The sequence below is a fragment of the Engystomops pustulosus genome, chromosome 7, assembly GCF_040894005.1.
Source record: "Engystomops pustulosus chromosome 7, aEngPut4.maternal, whole genome shotgun sequence".
Classification (NCBI taxonomy): Eukaryota; Metazoa; Chordata; class Amphibia; order Anura; family Leptodactylidae; genus Engystomops; species Engystomops pustulosus.
In genome coordinates, this window is record NC_092417.1 from 108,278,356 (window position 1) to 108,304,721 (window position 26,366).

A 26,366-nucleotide genomic window follows, 5' to 3' on the forward strand; every position below is an offset into this window, starting at 1 on the left:
GAACAGACTCACGCCTGCCTCTTCGTCAGCTTATCCATCTGAACTCCCTCCCCCAGGCAGCACAGCCACCCAGCTGCCTGTACCACTGCGTGCCAGGAGAAGTTAACATGCAAGAAACTTTATATGTACAGTGTTTATATCACACACAGTATATATGCATAATATATATTAAAATCTATCTATTGTCACAGGTGTTCCTGCGACCCATGACACAGATCGCAGGCCCACCTGTGCTCCTCAATGTGTCCCCAGACCCCCGCCATGGAGCTTACCTGTTCCAGCGTTGTTCTCCCTGTTCCAACGCTGGCTCCGGCAGTCCAGCACGTGCTTCCAGAGATTTAAAGGGCAAGCACGCTGATAATTGGCGCTGGCCGGCTGCTAATTCTGATAAAATCTCAGCCACTTCCTGTCTTCCCTGCCGGATCTTTGTTCCTTGTTGCCATTGAGAAAGCTTGTTCCTATGTCTTCTGCATTTTATAGTGATTTCCTGTTGTGACCTTGATTCTGTTCCTGACTCTGATCCCGTGCTGCCTGTCCTGACCTTCTGCTACGTCTCTGACTCTGATTCCGTGCTGCCTGTCTCCATCTCCTGCCAGTCCCTGACTAGGAGTTTGCCTGGCGATTCTTCACTTCCCCTTGGCTGCCACCGTGGACAAAGGTCGTGACCTGTGGAACGACCTGGTGGTACCCCGCCGCAGCAAGTCCAACCCACTTTGCAGCAGGCTCTGTTGAAAACCGGGTGTCCCTTACACTCCAGTCCCAGGTGTCGGCTTACGTCATTGTGCAAGGTGGTACAGAGGATCCACCACTACTAATCCTGACAGTAAGATCTGGCCAAGGTTCCACTAACTGAAGTGGCTGACCTTACAACCATTGTGGTCCAGCAGTCTCAACAGATTGCTGTGCAAGGACAGCAACTTGCACAACTCACTGCCACCCTGCAACAATTGTTCATTACCCGGCACCAGCGTCCAGTACCTGCAGGAATTCCCGTTTCTACAGCTGCATCATCTACTGCTGAGTCCAGGCTGCTTCTATGAATGCCCTCCAAATATGACGGTGAGGCCAAGTTATGCAGGGGCTTCATAACTCAGTGCTCCCTACATATCAAACTGATGCCTTCACAGATTGCCACAGAACGGGCTAAGGTGGCATTCGTGATCAGTCTTCTTTCCGGGAAAGCCCTGACATGGGCTACTCCCCTCTGGGACAGAAATGATCTAGTTGCGGCTACTTTCACTGCATTCCTCACTAAATTCCGGTCCATCTTCGAGGAACCTGTCTGGAAGATCACCTCAGCCGTCTTCTGTGTTTGCTACAGAGGAGCCGATGCTGGTGGATAGAGCTCGTCTGACCTCCCAAAAGCGTACCAGACGAAGAAAGTAGAACCTCTGCCTTTACTGTGCCAGCCCGGAGCAATTTCTTGAGACTTGTCCTGTCCGTCCTCAGTGTCTGGGAAACACATGTACCTAGGGTTCTTGGGGAGGGGGGGGAACGTCTCTGGGTGAGAGTAAAGCTTCTCCACGACTGAATATTCCCATTTTATCAGCTCTGGCACAGTTAACCTGGTCCCAATTTTTGCCTTCTTGGATTCTGGCTCTGCAAGAAACTTTGTGGATGCTGCCCTGGTCTCCCAGCATCATTTCCCTGTGGTCCATCTGAAGAAGCCCCTGGTCATCTCCCCTGTCAGTAGTCAAATCCTTTCTGCTCCGGTCCAGTACCGCACGGAGCCTCTGCTCCTGCAAGTCGGAGCACTACACAAGGAGAGTCTTTATGTGCTACCCCGACCCATGTCTTCTATTCTGTTGGGTCTTCCGTGGTTGAAGCTCCACGCACCCATGCTTAACTGGAAGACTGGGGAGATTCTTCTTGGGGACTAGAGTGCAAGTCTCGTTGTATGGGTCTCCCAGCTGCTTACAAGGACTTGCTGATGTCTTTTCAGAAAAGCAAGCAGAGTCTGCCGCCACACCAACCCTTTGACTGTCCAATAGACTTGATGCCAGGCACTTCTCCTCCACGGGGTCAAGTGTATTCCCTATCTGTTTCCGAAACCGTGCCCATGTCAGACTATGTAAAGGAGAACCTGCAGAAGGGCTTCATCCCCTGCCGGTGCGGGACTCTTCTTCGTGTCCAAGAAGGATGGTTCTCTCCATCTGTGCATCGATTACCACAATATCAATAAGGTCACGGTGACAAAACACTACCCACTAACCCTGATCATGGAACTGTTTGATCATCTACGTGGTGCCAATGTTTTCACCAAGTTGGACCTTCAGGGGGCATATAACCTCATCCACATACGTGAAGATGAATGGAAAACCGCCTTTAATAAGGTGGTTCTCAAGAGCCCAAGGGCCAATCACCTATATGCCAAGCTCGAGAAGTGCCAATTCCATCAGAAGAGTCTCCCATTCCTATGATATATTATCTCAGACAAGGGACTACAGATGGATCTTGCAAAGTTGTCTGCAGTACTTCAGTGGCCACACCCAATGGGACTTTGCGCTATCCAGAGATTCCTGGGCTTTGCCAATTACTACCGGCAGTTTATTCCACATTCCTCCTCCCTGGTATCACCCACTGTGGTGAAAGCCAACCCTAAGCTCTGGAATCCGGCTGCTAAGGAAGCTTTCAGTAGTCTGCCTTTTCATCTGCTCCCGTTCTCACCTAGCCTGATATGGAGAAACTGTTCCTGCTAGAGGTTGATACCTCATTCGTGGGTGCTGGAGCCGTTCTCACCCATAAGGGGCCCAAAGGCCGAACTCTCACCAGTGGGTTTTACTCAAAGACCTTTTCAGACGCTGAAGGGAACTATTGGTAATCGGGAGCTTCTGGGTATTACCCTTTCTTTGGAAGAATGGCGTTATCTTCTGAAGGGTGCTCATCATCAAGTCAGTATCTATACCGATCACAAAAACCTCCTGTACCTCTAGACTGCCCAGTGTCTCAATCCGAGACAGACTCGTTGTTCTCTCTTCTTCTCCCGATTCAAATTTCTGATAAATGTCCGTCCAGCAGAGAAGAATGTTAAGGCCGATGCACTCTCACGTGGCTCGGATGTTGTTGGGGAAGATCCTGCTCCCAGGCATATCTTTCCTCCGAAACAAGCCTTCTCGTCTTAAACCAGCTGCCCGTGGACTCATGTGGCAATAGACTTTATCATTAATCTTCCATCTTCCTAGGGTAATACCGTCAATTGGGTGGTAACCGACCGATTCTCTAACATGCCCCACTTTGTTCCTCTGCCAGGTCTGCCATTGGATCCACACCTTGCCAGCCTGTTCTTCCTGCACATCTTCCAGCTTCTTGGACTTCACTTGCACATTGTCTCGGACCATGGGGTCTAGTTTTTTTTCCTGTTTCTGGCAATCCCCTGTGCAGTCAACTACAAGTGAAGTTGGAATTCTCATTTGCGAACCATCCACAGTCCAACTGACAAGTTGATCAGACCCTGGGGGGCTATCTCCGCCATTTTGTCTCCGCCCGACAGGACGACTAGTCCACTTTGCTGCCATGGGCGAAATTAACTTACAACTCTCTGTACTCAGAATCTGACGGCTCTGCTCCAGATACCAGCATCTATTAATTATACCGTTTCTCCATTGAGCAGCACGCCCCAATCGACATGCACTAGTGCTGTGTCCATTGTACCTGTCAGACAATGGAGTCTGGGATATGGCATGGGCATGCCCTGACTAAGGCGTCAAAGAGGGCATGTTAAAATTCCTCCGGCACTTGCCTTCTTTTGCACATGTGCTGGCGTTGTCACGCTTTGCATCAAGCAGCTCTGGAATAGGCCTGCAACCTCCTGGATGGACGCAATTCCCAGGGAACATTACTAAACTTTGTTAAGCAATGTACTTATTTATTTGGGGGATTAAGTATAACTTTCATCAGTATACTTATCTCTGTCACTTTAAATGCCCTTCACAGCCCTCTGAAGAGTCCTAATGAATGAAATGCATAAATGCCTTTTGCACAAATTAGAAAATACCAGGGCAAAGTCACAAGGGAAAGTCATTTAATTGTGGTTTAGGAGAGCCCTAGGGACTTCAGCCAGGAAACTTACTACCAGAGAGATTTTGAAGACTAAAGGGGTAAGATTGTTTAATGTTACCAGCCTATTCCCTGGTATTTGGATATTACAAGTACGTTTCATTTACATATGTGTTCAGTGGTGTTCTTTATAACCTTTGTAGTAAAAGTTAAGTTTTATTCACATATTGCTTGCTAAGTAACTAATTTGGGTTGTAAAACTATGTTTGAAAACATGATCATCTTGAAAATGGTGAATTTTTCATAAATGTCACCATTTATTATTTTTTTAAATAAATAACTGCAAAACTTATCATTCAAAATGTACCTCTAACATGAAGTACATCATGTGGAAAAAAAAATTATTTACCAAAATGATTTTGAGATTATATGGTTATAACTTTTGAACACTTAAAGTGATGCATATCAGATTGCAAAAAAATGGGGATGTGCCTTGAAGGGATATTCCTATTTTGGCAAATTAATGTTATTGTTTATATGATGAAAATTAATAAAAAATGTTAATATACTTGCCGTATGAATTCCTCACAGTTTTGTAGATCTCTGCTTGCTGTCATTCAACAGGAAGCTTCTTCCTGACCAGGGTCATGCAGGTGCGCGGTTCATTAGGTCATAGAGAGTAATCAGATTTGTGTGATATAAAGAGCAGTGCACCTGTGTGACCATGGTCAGATTTCTGTCCACTGGAAATAAACAATGAAGCTTTCTATAGAAGAACAGCAAGCAGAGATCTGGAAAACCATAATATAGAAAGTATATTGTATACATTTTCATTATTTAAACAATAACACTAATTTGCCGAAATGGAAATACCCCTTTAAGTAAAAACAATGGCTGTGTCCTTAGGGAGTTAAAAGACAAAACATTCCCAAGTATTACCACTCTAGGCTCAATCCTATACAAATAACTTGTCTCCTTTAATTTAAATAAGATACAATGTGAAATGAACACATAAAAAAGTTTACTTATATTATAAACAAAATAAAATTCAAATAAACTCTGATAATTAACCTTCAGCCCTTTATTGCTACTACAACCATGTTACATATGTTACATATTATTAGATATAGTGCAGGCCACCATTGTGTGAGAATTGCTATTTGTTTGAGCCAACGTTGAATCTTGCATAAAAAATTCCCATTCAAGAACTAATGACCATATTGGAATTCCACCTGCGTGGTCTTAGTGTGTTTCATGTGCATATCAAAGTCTAATATTTGCAATAATTCATTCAAATACTGAAGTCAAAAGTCCATGAAGCTTGAACTCTTCCACCACTTGCTTGGAGTGCTTGATTTTAGCTGCCAAGGCTTCAAATACATCACTCTGATCCACTGCTGTGGCTATTTTATAAATGAACTGTTCAGAGGATTCTAGACCACGTAGACCAAGATTCACGCCACATCCTAAAAGACAGGAGTTCAAAAAAAACTTTAAACACTGGGACTGATAGAGACGGATTGGAATTATAACTGTGAAATGCAGTATTTTTAAAAAAGTGAATTATAGAATGTGTTATTTTATTATCCTGAGTATATTTAAGAATCCTGTCTTCGTGCAAATACCCCTTTAAGCACCAAGTACTGGAGTGCGGAGCCTGCAAGCCACCCAGTCTTCACCAGAGCATGCGGCAAAGCAGGATGGACTTTGTTGCTAGGAGCTTACATGAAAACTTTACAGGTAGTGACTGGTACGAGGCAGATGGAAAAACTGGTTCTGAATCAGAGGCTGGATCAGAACCGGTTGCAGGGTAGAGGTCATAACCACAAGGTCTGGGATACCCCCTTTTTCTTCTTTTGGGGTACTATCCTTATGGATTTACCTACTATATATCTGTATGCTTGGTTTTGGTGCTGTCCCCAATAAAATTATGTTATTAAGTTATGTTATTAAGTTATGTTATAGTTTCTAAGCAGTAAGTTTGGTAATTACTGCATTTTTGCATTCTTTCTTAAACTTCATTACAATGAAATCTAAAATTGCCTTTTTTATCATGCACCAAAAGTAGAAATTAGAAGGCAACACCATTTGTATTATGTTGATAACTTTGCATCTCCTATTTCAGGCAGAAGATGGAGCTCTGAATCAACCCAGGGACTGTTTAAATGCCACAAAATATTTATACTTCTTTATACTTCCATTATATGGAAATGTAATCCATAAAGCATTGTCCTTTTCCGCTATGCTCAAATTAGAATACACATATTGATTTCTTTTAATGCAGTAAATTCCATAAAAAACAAAGATATGTTCAAGCTGAACACATGAACTTTTCTGTGTAGTTATCACTCTAATACAGAACAATAGTGTACTCTGCACAAATCCCAGGTATTCAACACACCCAGAAATTTGCAAATGAAGTAAGAAGTGATAACTTCTCCTATTCAGTTCTAAGATTATCCTTAATTTACCTGTGCAGTTGTGTCAGATATGCATGTACATAGAGATAATACAGGGGAGCGATGTCAGAGAAAGCATGCCATGTTGCTCAAGGCGTATATCATTTTCATGTTCATTCTAGGGGGAATTGGTTTTTGCCCAAAACAAAGAAGGAAATTTTAAAAAGGCACCTGTATCAAAGTTGAGAACACGGGCAGCTTCTCCTTCTAACGTGACCACGATGTTGTCCCCTTCAATGAAGGCAGATGTCACCCTCCTGTGTGACAGCACAATTTCAAAAAGTCTGCGACTACACTGTAGGTGTGGGAGTGTTAAGTCGCTCATTCTTGGCTCAATATCAGTCTTGTAAGCATTGAATGACTGGTGAAAAATGTTTCTCATGACCTGAAGATGGAAGAATAAGTTTAGTTTGGCAATGAACAAATGTTTGTTATGAATTTAATTTATCGCTATTCAGGGAATTCTTTTAAGATCAATATGAAACTGGTTGGGTTCCAATTCCCGGCACCCACACAATCACCTCTTCACATACTGGAAGTGCATGTACAGTATCTGTGCTTTGTACCACAGTACAGCTACCTTCACCTGCATGTAATTGAGCCCCAAACAAGGCCACGTGGATCAATGTTAGTGGGTTGTGAAGCTCACTGGAATGCTGCAACCACTTCAAGGATAAGTGATGAATCCTGGGACTTCATTCTAAACATACATAGACCTATGTTTATGGTGATATCACACTCATTCACAATAACATAGACATTCATTTTAATTGGCTCTTGATCCTGCATAGATCCTGCATCGGAAAATCTACCAAAAAATAACAAAACAATACAATATAAAAGAAACACATCAACCGATTTTACCCCATTAAAATATTTCTATTAAATGCTTGATGTTATTTTTAGTGTTGCCCCTTTTATGTAAAATCTTGCCTGTTTACCTATAAAAAAAAGTCACAGGTGGAGTGTCATTTCAGAAACTCCTATCTTGAGTTCTATAGGACCTAGACACAGCTGCAATCAGAGATTCTTACCTTTAAAAGGACACCAAGCGTGTTTCTAGTTACTTTAGAGCTGAAGAGATGGGTGCCTGAAATGTCACTCCCCCTGCAAACCTGGCTCTACTCTTTTCATTTTCACATGACTTTGAAGGAGATTCTTTATGAAGGCTATTATAGAAAGAACATTGCATATCCCACCTGGAGACAGGTTCCCTTTAAATTCCTGATATATACACACATAAAATATATACTGTATGAGAAATAAAATTTCTTTTTTCAGCACAGTGCCAATAGGCCCCAATTGTGAAGTACATGACCAATTAGTTACTTCCCTTTATTTTTTGTCCTTGACAACCAACTGCATACAAAGCAGAAAAAGGACTGAAATCCTTTAAATTCCAAACTTCATTTTACAAAAGTGTGGGGATTACTATGGTTACCGAGGAGAGAGGTTGTATCTCAGCGCCAGCAGTCACCAGGTAACCACATGAACGGGCAGGTTAGTGACTTAACAGAGACTATTCAGTCCTATGACTCACCAACATTTCTTCATACAATAATGGTGCAGATGCGGACGGCGCAGTGACTCATAATACCAAAGAAAGACCTTTGCACAGCCCGTGACTTGTAAATACATTTAACAATAAAGAAATGCTGCCTTGGGAACATAACCAATGCAATGTGAAATAAGAGGAATGGAAATGTATGTAGCTACAGGGTGTAAAAAAAACCTCAAAATAGGACCCAAGCATCTATCCCCTACAATGTAATCACCATATTGATCACATATTGCAGAGACATTATCAGTATCTTTATCTAAGATTAGCTTTAATTCCCTTCTATCCCTTTAAATCTTTCACTCTTTAGATAATATAGCAGGTCTTTAGTAACCAAATTTTGGTCATTTCCCTTAACGACGCACGCCGTAATACTACGCACACGCAACGGGTGTGTATGGTATGGTAGGAACGATCAGACCACCTAGGGTTAAAGTAACCTAGGTGGTCTGAAAAATAGTAAAATTTAAAAAAGTAAAAAAATAATAATAATAAAAAAAAAACATAAAAATTCAAATCACCCCCTTTCCCTAGAAGTCATAAATATAAATAAACAGTAAAAATCCTAAACACATTAGGTATCGCTGTGTCCGAAAATGCTGATTTATCTAAATATAATAACAGTTTTTCACTGGTATTTAACCCCGTAAAGGAAAATAGCACCCAAAGCAAAATAAATGCACTTTTTTGCCATTTTGAAAAATATAAAAATTCTGTAAAAAGTGATCAAAAGGTCGTACAGTCCTAAACATGATGTGTTTTTTTTCACCAATTTCACTGCATTTGGAATTTTTTTCCCCACTTCCCAGTACACTGCAGTGAATATTAAATAGCATCACTATAAAGTGCTATTTATTGTGCAGAAAACAAGCCCTAACAGAGCTCTTTACGTGCAAAAATAAAAAAGTTAGATTTTTGAAGGTGGGAGTGAAAAATGGAAATTTAGAAAACAAAAAAGGGCCAGGTCGTTTAGGGGTTAAAGATCAACTTTATAGATATGTTACAAAAATATGAAAGTAATGACTTTTCCTTAAGAGGGTTCCAGGATTAGAAAGAATCACAACTGAAGAGAAAGGGGAAAGACTTTGATGAGGAAAACAGTGTAATCAAGCCTTGCACCTGTGTGACATCACATGACTATGGGCCAGTATTTATCTACAGGAAGGATCTACAATGAAGCTTCCTATAGAATGACAGCAAGCAGAAATCTAGAAAACCATAGGGAAATGTATACAAAGTATTTTCAATAACTTTACACAAACAATATTAATTATTTGCTGAAATGTGCTTAAAGTGGACAACCCCTTTAAGGGGTACTTTTTCTAATGTAATGACTTTCTATGGCGCCACATCAGAAGAAGTTTGCAGGACATTAGGTCCTGCTACTGGCATAAAAACCCTAGATCGGACAATTTAGATCCCAATGATTTAACCCCTAAAATGCTATAGTTTAACATGGACCATGGTGTCTCAGTGGTTGCAGAGGGAGTGGGCTTCCTTTGCCACCCATAACCCCCCTTCGGCAGCAATTGCAGTTGCTGATTAGATCACAGGCAGCCCGGGGGACCTCTGGGGGTACACTCACTCCTAAAAACTATAACCGTATTTATCTTGTACATTGGAGTGGGAGGAGTAGCATGGAGCACGCTGTGTGGGGGTTGTGGAGGTTGTGGAGTCCCCCAAGTATGTCTGCCTACCTTTTAACCTGCAAGTCTCCTGAACCTCTATATTACTCTAGCGCTGATTATCAGAGCTTGTGATGGTCCTGTATATGCATAATGTGGAGTCTGTATCTCTCCTGAGTCTGGAGTCTTTGCCTGTTTTTTGAAACCCCACTCTCCGTGGATGGTTCCCAGATTTCAGATATATCACCTGGGATCTGTTTTTTAAAGAGATTTATATCTCCAAGATGGCATCCAGAAAGACCAACAACAATATGTGGAAGTCTAGGTTCTCTGATGCTGTTCTTTCTCCAAATGAAAAGAAAGGAAAGTCAGAAAAGATAGAGAAGTATTTGCAATCTCCATCAGTGACACAAGATAAAGGGAAAAAAGGGGAAGGGGAGGGTTTAATGTCCCAATCTTTAGCAGAATAGTCCCAGCGGGAAGATATATGAAGGGATATGAAGAACAGGGGGAAAAAAACGCGAGGAAGCATCTATCTATAGATAGCATCTATCAATTCAAATGGTGCAATTTTTTTATCAGTAGTTGGAGATGTACTCAAACAGTTGGGATATAAGATATAAGATTACTAAGGGAGGATAGAAAAGAAAAAAAAAGAATAAAGGGGAAACAATGCCCACACTTATATTAAATGTGATCAAGAAAGCTTTATGAACCCCAAATGTGAATAAATAATACTTTAAGCAAAAAATAAACCCTCACACAGCCACATTGACAAAAAAAAATTCTAAAATGATGGCACATGGAAGGCGATGATGCAAAGATGAATACTACTCTTACTGGTAATTGGATTTTCCATAGGCCTCCACAATGGCACTGACAGGAGGTATTCCCCAGCTCTCCAGGGGCAGGAAACAATATGAAGCCAATAAATAGGGGTCCCTCCCCCTCAAGCATCAGTTTGTATCCGATGAATTTTAGAACGCATGAAACTCTAGTGAGAATCACTTTTTATTTTGGGTGTGCCATTGTGGAGGCCTACAGAAAATCCAATTATTGGTAAGAGTAATTTTCAGCTTTTCCTTGTCCTCCACAATGGCACTGACAGGAAGAATGACAGAGGAGTGCCTTTAGCGTGGGAAAATTGCGGACCGGACATTCCTCCCGAATGAACGGGCTGGATTGGGACCTACATATAATTTACAATGTTTAAAAGAAGGTGGTAGGATTCTTCCATGTGGCCACCCTGCAAATCTTCTCTATAAATGCTGATGCTTTTTCTGCCCAGGAGATAGATAGAGTGAGCTCTTAGTTGCCTAGGGATAGGTAATCCTTCAAGTTGGTAAGGTGAGGAAATGGTAGACTTTATCCAGTTTGCGATCTTGGACTTGCTTGCAGAAGAGCCCTTGCGGTTTCCCTGGAATTGCACGAGGAGATAATCTGACTTCATTAGTTTTTTGTAGATTCCAAGTATGTTAGGATACATCTTCTCACATCCAATGTTTGGTATTGTTCCTCCTTTGTGGAGGTAGGATGGTTACAAAATGACAGCAGGAAAACTTCTTGTGAAGATGAAATTTGGACACTACTTTAGGAAGGAAACTAGGCTAATGTTTTAGCATAATCCTGTCATCTTGAATCATTAGATTGGGGTTCTTCTCCAATCCTCTTTGCTGTTGTTATTGCTAGTAAAAAAATGCTGTTTTAAAGGATAGTTGTTTGAGAAAGATTTTTTTTCTAGTGGTTCGAAGGGATCGGGCCACCCAAATATTCCAAGGAGGAATGGCAAGCCGTACTTGAAAGCATCAGAAAGACCCCCAGAATCTTCTAATCTAAGAGGTTTCAGATAATTTAAATGTCCAGAAAGGCGCCACTTCCCCTTCAGAGCATTTTGTTTTAGGTCTTTTTCCAGGCCCTCTTGGAGGAAATCTAGGATAGGTAGACACAGGACATAATCTCCTGCCTGCTCTTTATAAGGGTGGAGATAACTGCGTCCAAAAGCCCCCTGTTATTCAGGATTATTACAAGCATTATTATTACAAGCGGTTAGTTGAAGTAGATTTGGATGGTGAATTGGTCTCCGAGACAAGAGGTCTGGAACTTGTGGGAGCATTAAGTAGTCTCCTTTCGACATTTGCAGAAGTACCGGGAACCACTGTCTTCATGTCCAGAAAGGAGCAATAAAGATCACGGATGCCCTCTTATGTAGGGTTCTTGAAATGAGGGGGAAGCGAGGAAACACATACAGCAGGTCCTAGGGCCAGGACTGGGCTAGGGCATCTAGCCCCACTGGGAGTCCGTGTGGCACAGAGAGCAAAATTTTTGTACTCGCCTGTTCTCCCTTGTAACAAACATATCCATTACTGGTAGACTCCACAGTTTCACTAGGAGGGAGAAGATTCCCACCAGTTTATTCTTTGAGCCCACATCTTCCGACCAAGTCCTCATTCAGGTGCATCTCCTAATGCGGCAGCTCTAGCTGACAGTTTAATCATGTCTACTGAAGCATCCGCTGTGAAGTTTGTGGCTTTTTCTTTTAAATATTTGGAAAGATGCGGGAATCTCATCCCTGGGGGTTCCATAAGCAATCTGTCCTTCTTGTTGTTTCAGCCATAAGGATATGGACCTGGCTGTGCAAGTTGCCACCACTCTGGGCCTGAGGATTGGTGCTGACGTTTCCCAGGTTCTTCAAAGAAGGGTTTCCGATTTGTTATCCATCGGATAAGGAGGCCTGAGTCTGTGAATGCAAAGGATGCTTTCACAGAGATGCCTGCGTTAGGGACATCTACCTTGGGTATCTTGTTCCATTGGTCGCCATCTTTGCAATCAAAGAGGCATTTCCTTTTGAAGTTTACAGTGATTGTAGGTATTCTTTGAGGATAAGACCTGATATGGTTTTGTGTACCGGGAACACTCTAGATTTCTTGGAACCCAGTCCCTGAAACATCTTATACTAAACGGTCATGGGTGGGACCGAGTTTTCAAGGTCCATTATCGTATGGATTGTTCTAAGGATCTCATCTGCATCCTCCATGGAACACAAAAGTATTCCTGTAGGTTCTTCTTGGGAGTCATTTTCACCCTCAGCTAGGAGGAGTTGTTCCACGGGTTTTGGTGGCTGAATGGTGGCTCTCGATGTAGAAGGCCCACTCGTGTCATCTTAACTCTTTTTTTTTAAAGCAGCCGCAACCTCATATTTGATCAGACTTTTGATGCTTTTTAGAAATGACTTTTTGGATATAGTTTGCGCAGAGGGCCTTTTTATAGGATGAAGAAAGTGATTTCTTGCAAATACCACATTTTTTTTGCTGGGTCTTTAGTTTGAGAGGACTCCTGCAGGAGATATCAAACAGGTTGTTAGGATTTACATGATAAATTACTGAAAAATAACCTTTAAATAAGGACCCCTTTAAGGGAAGGATCCCTTGAAATTTGGTGCCAAACTTTGTGACAACATCATGAGCCCCTCCCTCTTGTGATGCGACTTCCCGTGATTGGTTCGGGTGGCAAGACACATGTCCCGGCACTCGAAAGAAGTAGAGGGAGAATGGAGGAACACTTCCCTGCACCACCTCCCCTGCTTGCTGCGCACGTGCGGCAGAACAATCATAAGCCCACAGGCTTTCCAGCTGCTTAGACCTGCCTCCCAGGGAACAGTGCCTCCCAGTTTGAACAGTGCTATTGAAAACATCATTCCACCCCCCAAAAAAAAATCCCAAACCTCATAGAGCTACGGTAACCAGAAAATAAAAAAGTTGTAGCTTGTAGAAGTGGTTGAGAAAAATAAATGAAAAATGGCTTTGACATTAACATGGAAAAAGGTGCGGAGATGAGAAGAAATGGAAGCTACTCATGTCTGATCAGTGGGATCTAACACTCTTCATAGTGACGGTATGTTTGAACCGTGCATAATACAGGACATACAATGATGGCTCTATACTCTGTGTAGTGGTCACGACATAACTTTAGGCTCCGTTCTCAATGCAGTGAATGACAGCCCCGCCTGTGGTTATGGCACCTTGCCACTACACAGAGAATGGAGTTATGAGTTTCTGGATCTGCGCTTTATGTCTTTATGGAGACTCAAACAGCTGATTGGTGGAGGGGCAGGTTGATAAAATCCTGGAGACTCCTGATGCATAATCTACTATTTCACATTTTCTTTATAACCCACATTCTTTTTTATAGATAGATTTCTTTCCTCTAAATCCTGAGGATGTCACGCTTATGTAAGACAACAGTAGGAGACAGGTGGTTTATTTCAGTCTCAAGAGTTTAACTGTACTTAATAAAATGCAACCCTATTTAATGTGTAATACTTTCCACTGTCATTAATACAGTACTTTGAGGTAATATAAAGGAAGGATTAACAAAACTCCTAATTCTTTACTAAGAGCCAAGATTTTTGGGAAAACACTGTAAAGAGTTTACTTTATAAAACAAGTTTATACAGTAAATAGTTGACAGATATTCAGAGCTCCAGCTGCTCAGGATGCGTCTTAAAGGCACATAATAGTGTCAAAGGATTTTAGCTTTAACCCCTTAATGACCGGCCATCGGTTTTCTATGGCAGTCATTAACTCCTTAACGGGTGCATGGATAGGGCTCATGGGCTGAGCCCTCTACGTAGCCGGTAAGACTTGGCTGCATATCGCAGCAAAGACTTACTGGTAAAGCCCGCGATAAGTGAAAGCACCGATCGCAGGTGTTACCCCGTCAATCGACATTAGCAAAGCTGCCAGCGGCTTCAAAATGATGGCGTCATTGGGTAGTGGCGATCGGTCGGCAAGACAGGCTGTCTAGTTTTAACCATTTCATTACAATGTGCAATTTGCACATTATAATGAATGAGGGGGGAAATCCCCATAAACTGCCATAAAGTAGTATGGCAGTATCTGGTAGAATTGATCAGACAACCTAGGGTTAAATATAAACAGTAAAATTCATAAACACATTAGGTATTGCCTCTTCCAAAAATGCCTGATCTATCAAAATATAATAACGGGTTTTCACTGCGTTTAACCCCGTAGCGAAAAATGGCACTTTTTGCCATTTTGAAAAATATTTTAAAAATTCAATAAAAAGTGATCAAAAGGTACAGTTTACAGTTCGAAAAATTGAAGCATTTAAAAGGTCTTCAAAAGTAGCAAAAAATTACACCACCCACAGTATAAAAAAGTTATTATGCAAGCGCCAGAAGATGGCAAAATCCCCCCAAAAAATTTTGTACAGGAGGTTTCACCAACCCAAAGAATAAAGAAGACATGTAATTTGGGGAGCACAGTAAAAGCCGTAAAATCCAAGCTCAGAAAAAACAACAAGAAAATGTCGCAAATATGGGCCAGAAAAGGGCCACTTCATTAGGGAGTTAATGGTACTTCTTCTGACGCAACGTCTTTCTACAGCGGTGCATCAGAAGATTGCGGGACATTGGGTCCTGTAAGTGCAAGTACCGGGCTGGGACATCACAGCCCAGACACGGCACTAACACCGGGAGACATCCCAGGTGTATTATTTTATAATAATTAAATAAAATAATTATCAGCCCAATTACAGATAAAATTCAAATTATATATATATATACACTCACCAGCCACTTTATTAGGTACACCATGCTAGTAACGGGTTGGACCCTTTTGCCTTCAGAACTGCCTCAATTCTTCGTGGCATAGATTCAACAAGGTCCTGGAAGCATTCCTCAGAGATTTTGGTCCATATTGACATGATGGCATCACACAGTTGCCGCAGATTTGTCGGCTGCACATCCATGATGCAAATCTCCCGTTCCACCACATCCCAAAGATGCTCTATTGGATTGAGATCTGGTGACTGCGGAGGCCATTTGAGTACAGTGAACTCATTGTCATGTTCAAGAAACCAGTCTGAGATGATTCCAGCTTTATGACATGGCGCATTATCCTGCTGAAAGTAGCCATCAGATGTTGGGTACATTGTGGTCATAAAGGGATTGACGTGGTCAGCAACAATACTCAGGTAGGCTGTGGCGTTGCAACGAAGCTCAATTGGTACCAAGGGGCCCAAAGAGTGCCAAGAAAATATTCCCCACACCATGACACCACCACCACCAGCCTGAACCGTTGATACAAGGCAGGATGGATCCATGCTTTCATGTTGTTGACGCCAAATTCTGACCCTACCATCCGAATGTCGCAGCAGAAATCGAGACTCATCAGACCAGGCAACGTTTTTCCAATCTTCTACTGTCCAATTTCGATGAGCTTGTGCAAATTGTAGTACTGTACTGATGCTCGGTTTGAACTGCAGGAGATTGTCTTGACCATGTCTACATGCCTAAATGCACTGAGTTGCCGCCATGTGATTGGCTGATTAGAAATTAAGTGTTAACGAGCAGTTGGACAGGTGTACCTAATAAAGTGGCCGGTGAGTGTATATATAACACAAAAAAGTAAATATTTGATATCTGTATCAATCTTTACAAGAAATTTAACATTGAACCTGCTCGGTTAACAATGTAAAAAAAAAAAAAAAGAAAACGCAAAAAACTTCCCGTAATATACAATTTTTAATCAAATACCCTCACAAAATTTTTTTCTAAAAAAGTGATCAAAAAAGTTGTGCCCCAATATGATACGACTGAAAAGAACAAAAAAACCAGCCAACCAGCCAGCCAGACCCGTCAACAGAAAAATACAGAAGTTATGCCCCTGAAAAATGTAATTTTTTTTCCAATATTGGTTTTGCTCAGCAAAATTGAGCAAAGATGAGAAAAACTAAATAATAACTATATATAACCATAATCCTAGTGAACCAGAGAAGATAAAATATTACTTTTATGTTATAGCGACAATTCACTGGGGAGCTAGGTTTGGTAACAACCAAGGATACACATTCGAAGAGGAAGTCACAGGTATCGTTGGAATGAAAGTAGATTAAAATATAACTTTTACTTAATTCTTTTTAAAAAACAGTTCCTCCAAAAAATATATATATATGTGACAGCGTGTGCCAAGGGTGTAGCGTCGGGCCACACTGTCACAGGTGATACAAAAATGGGTAAAAAGGACCTCTACAGGCTAGAAGAGCACCCGGTATATAATTTACAGTTGCAGGTTAGCTACGTGGCCCGTGAGGAGGTATATCTGGAGCATGTGAGGGATACGTCCCTATGCTTAGTCTGTCCTGGATATACAAGGCAGCTCCAGTAGTGGTTACTGCTCCTATGAGGTCCTATAGTGCTACAATATTAATCGTCCTATCTTATCATCTTATCATCTTATCATCTTATGTTATAGCGAGCAGGAAAAAAAATGATAATTTTGTTTGTATCCTTCTAAAAAAAGGTAATAAAATCTCATGAATAAGCTGCAGACATTGTATATCATCCCACAAATAATAAGCCTTCATATGTTTTCGCATTACCAAAGAAATAAAAAATTTATAGCCTGTACAATGTGTCAATACAAATCTATGAATGGCGATGCTCCCATTCCGCGCCCGTACAGCATTTTACCATATATGCAACACAAATCAGTTGCGTGGACGTCAGCCAACCTGACTGATTTGTTACACTTGGGAGAAATTGGGCATCAAACTTTGCAGAGCATTTTATCATTTAATGGGTTATGAAAGTGTCACTTTTGGCCTAAATGAATGTATTTTCCCAAAAAATTCAAAAGGTTTCTAAATTGCACCTCCATTTTGTTTTAACCCTTGTGAAACAGTAAAAGGGTTAAAAGACTTAATAGAAGTTGTTTTACATACATTGAGGGGTGTAGTTTCTATAGTGGGGTAATTTATGGGGTTTCATAATTATTTAGGCCTTTCAAAGTCTGGAAAGTGGAGTTGTCCCTCATAATGTGGGACAACTTCCAAGCCTCATAAGATCCTAGAAAAAGGAGAGGATGCATCAAATATCATTCCAACATAAAACAGACATTCCGGAAATGTAAGTTATCTTTTTGGGTAGTTTAACTATCTGCCTGGAAAGTAGAACATTTCAAACTTGGAAATGAAGAATTTTTCTGAAATTTTGCCAAATTTTCATTTTTCTTCAGAATGAAACTCAAAACTTGTCAATTAAATTTTATAACTAACATGTAATACAATGGGGCATATTTACTAAGGGTCCGTCAGATGCATTATCGGATTTCCCGTCTTTTTACCGTTTTCCTGTATTGTGGCGCATCGGCGCCCGCTTGCATGCAACACAAATCAGTTGCGTGGACGTCGGCCAACCTGACTGATTCGGACAAAACGCGGAATTTAAAAACTTAATTGTGTCGCAAGATCAGCACTCACATACACCAGGAAGAAGAAGGTGAACTCCGGCGGTCCTCAGCGGGGGAAGCGTCGGATGCAGGATATCGGGCGCATGAGCAATGTGAATCGTGGAAGATCCGAATCCTCGGTGGACAACGCACAGCAGGGATTGCGACGGGACGGGTAAGTAAATGTGCCCCAATGTGTCTCGAAAAAACAATCTCAAAATCACCTGAATGTGTTCTTTGCATTCTGAAGTAATAACCAATTATTGTGACACGGTATTTAATATTCCATGGTGTGTACTGGGAAGCGGGAAAAGAATTCCAAATGCAGTGAAAAAAAAACACATTTGCAACGTTTTCTTGTGGGCTTGGATTTTACAGCTTTCACTCTGCGTCCCAAATGACATGTCTTCTTTATTCTTTGGGTCGGTAACATCATGTGGATACCAAATTTGTATAGGTTTTATAATGTTTTCATACATTTGGCAAAATAAAAAAATTTTGTACAGGAGGTTTTAATTTTTTTTTTTATTTTGCCATCTTCTGACGCCAATAACTTTTTCATACTTTGGTGTACGGATCTGTGGGTAGTCTCATTTTTTGCGAATTTTGATGGCGTTTTCATTGCTATGTTTGAGACTGTGCAACCTTTTGATCACTTTTTATAAATTTTTTAATAGTTTTCAAAATGGCAAAAAAAATGCCATTTTCGAATTTGGACGCTATTATCCGTTACGTGGTTAAACGCAGTGAAAAACCGTTAATATATTTTGATAGATCGGACATTTTTGGACGCGGTGATACTGAATGTGTTTATGATTTTTACTGTTTATTTATATTTATATCAGTTCTAGGGAAAGGGGGTGATTTGAATTTTTAGGTTTTTTTATTATATATTTTTTTTAAACTTTTTTTTATTTTTACTTTTACTATTTTACAGACTCTCTAGGGCAGTGATTTTCAACTTGTGTGCCGTGGCACACTAGTGTGCCGCGACACATGGTCGGGTGTGCCGCGGGGAAACTATGGTGCCCCCTGTGTTTTGTTTCCCGGCAATGTGCAGCGATGCGCAGTCACGGCTTCTTACAATGTAGGTGACGTGTACAATAACACATGTGCAAGCTTTGAACCTCGTGCGACAAAATGACGTCACCGAGGCCGGCGCATCATCCTGAGAGCGGAGAGACTCTCGCATTTGCCCACCGCCAAGGTAATGCCCACCAATAATGCTGACTACATGAGCTTTTGCCTAAGTATATGAACTGTTGGCAGAATACTCAGCATATGAGCTGGTACTTTTAGTACTCCAGCAGTATACTGCATATAACAATGAGAAATACTATAGTCATGAGGCTGGAGTACTACAAGTACCAGCTCATATGCTGAGTATATGAGCTGGCACTTGTACTCTGGCCTCATGGCTATAGTACTTCTCATTGTACCCCTTTATTTTGCAGTATATGAGCCACATAATAATCAGCACCATATACTAAAAACAGGGAGAAACTGAGAACTGTTGAGGAAGAGCTTTGTGTGTGTCTTTCCACCATTCCTGCCAGGATATCCCTTTTGTGTTTATCGAAACAGGCCCAGGTTTCACACTGAGTGAGTAAAATAAATTTAGAATCTATATTATTAACTATATGTATAATATGACTGTTTTAGTGTCATTTTGTGCTATTTTGGTTGGTGGTGTGCCCCAAGATTTTCTAAGTATAAAAAGTGTGCCGCGGCTCAAAAAAGGTTGAAAATCACTGCTCTAGGGTACTCTAACCCTAGGTAATCTGATTCATCCTATCACATACTGCCATACTACACTATGGCAGCATATGTGGATTTTACTCCCCATTCATTACAATGTGCAATTAGCACATTGTAATGCATGGGTTAAAACAAAGTAGCCTCGGGTATTCGGAACACCCAGACTACCATGGCGACGGATCGCCGCTCCCCGTGACATCATCGGGGAGCGACGATCTGCGGCAAGATGGTGGCGCCCATGTGCCGCCATCTTTCTTAAGCCGCCGGCAATGCTGCGATCGAGGTGAAAACCCTAGCACCGATCGCGGGTGTTACCGGTAAGCCTTTGCTGCAATATGAAGCAAAGACTTACCGGCTATGGAGAGGGCTCGGCCCACGAGGGTTCGGCGTGCGTCGGGAAAGGGTTAATCTTTCTATGAGCAGATCCTGCAAGAGGGGGCGCACACCAGTATGTCAATATGCTGGGTTAACAATCCTTCATTGTGGTGGTAGATGTCCTTTAAGCTGAAAACAAGAGTCGTGATAAGGGGTCAAAGATGACATGTCAGATAAACAATCTATAATCCTACACTGCTGAGCTAGCGTTAGGGAAAAACTAACCAAAAAAAAAAACACATTTCAGGGAGCACTTCCCAATACCACTAGAACTGTCTGCTACTCTGCAATTACAACAGATGAGGGAGGCGCAACATGCAGAGGAAGCAGAGGAAGATGTGCTCCTGCAAAGTGTACCAGCCTGTGAAGGTGCAGTATGGAGGGTCTCTGCTAATCTCCCCAGGAGCCCTTAAAAGTTGAAAGAAAAGAGGACAAGGTTAAGAAATATAAGAATATTACCATAGTCACTCTGCCTGGATCTAAGAGTTAGTGTCCCTGGTTTATCATTCTTAATCTTTATGCAGATTTTCTGGAACATCTGCCAGATCAGGTTTCTTTCATGGTCCAGAGAGGTGACATCATGTGGATCAGCCATCCACATTTTGAAGCAAGCTGTAAAAATCAGAGGCATTTATCAATGGAGTCAAACTCTAACCATCTCAGAATACCACCTTTAGTGTAAATTCTAGACTGAAGTCTAGTGCATGTCATCTTAGCAGAGGGGGCGGACTTAAGTGGTCGGAGCTTGACTTCAAATGTTAAACTCTCCATCTCCATGACTTTATACACGCAATTAACATATCACCTCATGATGCCACCATGCTGGACTGTGACACAAACTTGATCTAAAAGGTGCAGAAATCTTTCAGCAAAAGGAGATTCAAATTTTAGGTGTGGTACTTGATGAAAATTAAAGGATATTTACCACTAGTATGAATGATTGGCATGCTGGTTTGTGCCCCCTCTGGCAGGATCTTCTCTGCTTTATGCTTCCTATGCCCTTGTTTTTAAAAATTAAAACGCTTTAAAGATTATGCAAATAAGGCTGAGGGGCTCCATGCTCTATTAACACCTATAGAGCCAGAGGGGACACACATCAGTATGTCAGTGTGCTTGGTTTATAATCCTTCATCCTGGTGGTAGGTGTCCTTAAAATTGGCAAGATAATGTCAATCGGTATATAAGAAAGCAGCTGGAATGTGAACCAGACCTTATAGATTGACTTTAGCAATCTACAATTACAATCTTTCTTCATTTATTGTTTTTGCTTGTTATCAATAAAACTAGCGCCATCATTGCAGTGCAGCTCAACTGGTGGGATAGGTTTATTTATCATTTATAATAATGATAGTCACCTGATAAACCTATGGTTGCACGTACAACACAGTACGTCCAGTGGACGATTTCGTAAGATGAGGTGTAGAACGGACAGGTTCAAAAAGTCTACTATGCCAAGCGTGAATCAGAATTATTTATTTATGGAAGATCATGTGAATGGGGAGTTAGTCATTTCTCCCAGATGATAGCTCTACAGTCAAATACATTCCCCATCCAGGCTGATAGGAGTGGGAAAGAATCAGCAAGCCACATACTTACAAATCAAGAACATTTTCTAAACATAATTGTACATTGTGACAGTTGCATTGAGCAGAAGCCTCTCCTTTTCCCAGGAACATTTGAGGTCATTAAAAAGAGATTATTAAGATAAAGAAATCACATTGGTTTAAACCATACATGTAGAAAACATTCTGCAACTGGGAATAAACCAGCAACTTGAGAAAAAAAACTTAGGCCAACATAAGCTAAAAGTGGAACATCAATGTAATGCAATATATAAACATTGCAGAATAAAGAGCAAAACTTGAAAGGGTTCTATGGGGACAATTGCCCTCAGATTCAGGAACCTTAGGGGGCACAATACAAGGAGACCAATATATTAAAGTTAAGTGCCTGGTGCAGATTTTACATTGGGGGCCAACAGATTCAAGTTGCATCTCTGTGTAGGAACAGTATGGGTAAGGCTACAAACCTGAATAAATACTAAACAATAAATAATACAGACCCCAGACTAGCCAATAAATACACAAAACCAGAAGATAATGAAGACCCCCCACCTGAGCACATTAATGGAAAGGCCCAAAGCAGACAAATACTGGAGACCCCAGTGCAGACAATAATAAAAAATGGAGACTCCCAAAGCCCCCTGGAGCACCCACAGAGTCCCCATAATAATACTGGAGACTCTACAATACTCCCTAATAATCACTAGTTTCCAAGAACCCCACAATAAGGCTAGAGTCCCCCCAGATAGCCTCCTTAATAAGGATGGAGCCGCCCCGAAATCCCTAATTATACTGGAGCACCCCAGAGGGCCCCCCCTAAAACGGCAACCCCCCCCCCCTCAAGAGCCTCTATTAGAACACCAGAACCCCCACTCCCCCCAGAGCCCCCCTAATAATACTGGAGAACCCCCAGAGCTCGCCATAATAACACTGGAGAACCCCTCCCTCTCCTGCTCCGGGCACCACTCTGGGTCCTGATGCAGGGCATGCAACCAGTATCAGGATCCGGAGTAGCAGCAATGTTCATAGTATCATAGTTTATACGGTTGAAAAAAAAGACACTAGTCCATCAAGTTCAACCAAGGAAGGGAAGGGATTGCATAAAGAAGGGGATTTAGGGGAAACAATTCTATAGAACATAACCATCAATGTTATTTAGGTTTAAAAAGGCATCTAGCTCCCTGCTGTCCCTGCTGTGACCATTGCCTGAGGCAGGCTATTTCACAGATTGACAGTTCTCATAGTAAAAAAGCCCTGTCGCCTCTGGTGATTAAACCTTGATTTCTCTAAACAGAGACAGTGCCCCCTCGTCTTTTGATTTTATTTAATGTAAAACAACTTACCACCATATTTTTTGTATGGACCATTCATATATTTAAATAAATTAATCATGTCCCCTCATACTCGGCTCTTTTCCAGACTAAATAAATCTAGTTGTTTTAATCTTTCCTCATAACTAAGACCCTCCATACCCCTTATCATTTTTGTGGCTCTACGTTGAGCCCAAAACAAAAAAAAGAGAGAAGGCCACAGCATGCTTGACAAAGATTCATGGCGAATCGAAACGTTGCAGTTTTTTCTATGCCTGTGTGAATAAAGGTTTAACCTTTTTTCATCATATTGGATGCTGTGGCCTTCTCTCTTTTTTGTTGTTGTCTTGGACTATGGATCCTGCACAGTAGGACCCCAGGCCGCGTGCATCAAATAAAACAGCTTTTGGTAATTACATGGGTTGCTGTCTTTTTTTTCTACATTGAACCCTCTCCATCTCCAGGGCATCCTTTTTATGGACCGGTACCCAGAACTGGACAGCATATTCCAGGTGAGGCCGAACCAATGCCTTGTACAGTGATATTACATCCCTATCACGAGAGTCCATACCACTTTTGATACATGACAAGATCCTACTGGCTTTAGAGGCAGCTGATTGACATTGCATGCTGTTATTCAATTTATGATCTACTAGTACACCCCGGATCTTTCTTTCTTGCTGTGGCCTTCTCTCTTTTTTTTTGTTGTCTTGGACTATGGATCCTGCACAGTAGGACCCCAGGCCGCATGCATCAAATAAAACAGCTTTTGGTAATTACATGGGTTGCTGTCTTTTTTTTCTACGTTGAACCCTCTCCATCTCCAGGGCATCCTTTTTATGGACCGGTGCCCAGAACTGGACAGCATATTCCAGGTGAGGCCGAACCAATGCCTTGTACAGTGATATTACATCCCTATCACGAGAGTCCATACCACTTTTGATACATGACAAGATCCTACTGGCTTTAGAGGCAGCTGATTGACATTGCATGCTGTTATTCAATTTATGATCTACTAGTACCCCCAGATCTTTCTCAACAAGGGACTCTTCCAAATTTACTTCCCCAAGGACATATTTTGCCTTTGGATTATTAGCCCCAAGGTGTATAACCTTACATTTATCCACATTGAACCTCATTTGCCAAGTGCATGACCAAACATTCAGTTTGTCCAAGTCATCCTGCAGCCTATGAACATCCTCCATAGACTGTATTGCACTACACAGCTTGGTGTCATCTGCAAAAATAGAAACAGTGCTATTAATTCCTACCTCTATTTCATTAATAAATATATTAAATAGTAGTGGGCCAAGCACATAAACCTGGGGTACACCACTCATAACTGGTGACCATTCCGAGTAGGAATCATTGACCACAACTCTCTGGACACGATCCTTCAGCCAGTTCTCAATCCAATTGCAAATGATTTCTGCCAAACCAATAGCCCTGATCCTCCATCTAGGCATCAGGTAGAAGCGGAAGAGGATCAGGTTAGTCTGAAAACTTCTATTCTTAGTAAACCCATGCTGGCTGTCACTTATTATACTATTTGATGTCACATACTCCAGTATACAGTCTTTTATTAACCTTTCCAGTATTTTCCCCACAATGGAAGTTAAAGGAAACCTACCTATTTCAAATGGTAGGTGCGCGCGTCTCCGGCAGTTCTTATTTAGGCGTGCGCACGATCGTGTGCACGCAGCGCCGAAGCAGCTTCTGCTATAAACTTTAAAAAGTGTTAAAACCGCGATACAGCGGTTAATAACACTAACGAAAGTAAGCACCAGCACCAGCTCACCCTGAGCTGGTGCTCGGTACTTACAGCTTACCCCTACCATTTGAAATGGTAGGTTTTTCCTTTAAGCTTACAGGCCTGTAATTGCCTGGCGAAGCTCTTGAGCCTTTTTTATATATTGGCACAACATTTGCTTTGCGCCAGTCACTTGGCACCACACCAGAAGATTTTAGATAGCGGTACAGCAATAACAGAACTGAGTTCTTTAAGAACTCTGGGGTATAATCTATCTGGTCCAGGAGCCTTGTACACATTGATTTTATTGAGCTTAGATTCGATTATTTCTACATTCAGCCAGTCTAGTATACTACAGGATGCATGACCCGCACTGGCATCATGCACGCTAGAAGTTCTTTCTTCTATCGTATGAACGGAGCTAAAAAACCTATTAAGTATCTCCGCCATCTCTTGGTCTCCAGTCACCAATGCCCCATTTTCAGAATAAAGAGGTACAACCTGTTCTGACCTTTTTTTTGCATTGATATACTAAAAAATTTCGTGGAAATTTGTTTTAGCCACCTGGCTTTCATTTTGTATTTATGTGCTCATTGGTCTCTGCCAGGCAAGGCAAACATACCCATTCTATTCTTTTTAAATAGTGTGATTTTTTTTTCCTGAAAGCATATGAACAGTTAGGAATATGGATTTTATTTTTACTCTGGTTAAATGGAATTACTGCATGTGTAAGCACAAACAGATAATGTGGCTACTGTCACCATCTCATTATGTAAATGATAATTAAAGTGACTAGAACACAGCAAAGCCAGAAAAAACAAACGTCCAAAAATAGCAGATTTTGATTTGTGTTTACTATACTCTTAATGGTAGTAATTACACTAAATTTCCTGTTTACACACTTCCCACTTGTTATGCAATAAAGCAAAACACATTGACCATTGAGTAAAAATTATCAATCTGGTGGGAATACAGTAACAAAAAAAAAAAAAATCTACTGCACTTGTCTGGAACATTCCCGTTGCAATTCTAGTATTTGTCGAATGTATTAATTTCAGGGAAGATTGCCCATGTAAAGCAGCACTTTATAGAGGAGACACTATATGGCATCCCACAAGGTGACAAGGGATTTATAATATCCCTCTGAAAAGATGTTATAAAGATTTTAAATTTCAAACATTTACCTATAGCCTGCAATCTGCAGATAGATATGCATGTAATACAAACCTACAAAATATGCAATATCAACAATGGTACACCCAAAAAAAAATAATAATTTACACATTAACAGGATTGTAGGAATACTTACTGAAGAATTAGGAGTGTATCTCAGAAACCTGACAACCTTGGTGTCAGAAGCTGGACAAGCTAGAGCCATATATCTATTACGAAATGTCCCATATATTTTAAGATGGAATCCAGGTTTGCTTAATGCATCTTTTCCACTACTTGAGACATCAATCCCATAGGCTGATAGATCAAAGTAAAGATTGTGGGCTCGGATTTCTGGAGTTGGTACCTTTTAAGTGAAAACAAAATTAAATAAATAACATTGGGAAACGAGCATACCAATCAATAAATATTCCCAACAAACGTAGTTCTGTTATCATTTATAAAATATTTTGCTATTCAAGTGATTTTGCTATCATCATGTATTAATATATACACAAGTATATATACTTCAACTATGGCCAATTTGAGATGCATGACAGACATACCTTGCA

At 41.2% G+C, this 26,366-nt stretch overlaps 1 protein-coding gene across 10 annotated transcripts in view; it reads right to left on the bottom strand.

The window, feature by feature from the left end:
• Nucleotides 1-5,062: 5,062 nt before the first annotated feature.
• The window catches only part of LOC140070711 (uncharacterized), a 99,143-nt gene continuing 77,839 nt past the window's right edge, over nt 5,063-26,366 (bottom strand). For 9 of the 10 annotated variants that reach the window (XM_072117524.1, XM_072117518.1, XM_072117517.1 and 6 more), the window contains 3 exons: nt 25,952-26,161; nt 6,627-6,840; nt 5,063-5,462 (listed from right to left, as the gene is read on the bottom strand). In XM_072117524.1, the coding sequence (XP_071973625.1) occupies nt 5,284-5,462; nt 6,627-6,840; nt 25,952-26,161 (603 nt within the window). In that variant the 3' untranslated portion in view covers nt 5,063-5,283. The remainder of the gene's footprint in view (nt 5,463-6,626; nt 6,841-25,951; nt 26,162-26,366) is intronic. The other variant, XM_072117525.1, reaches the window with a different exon arrangement.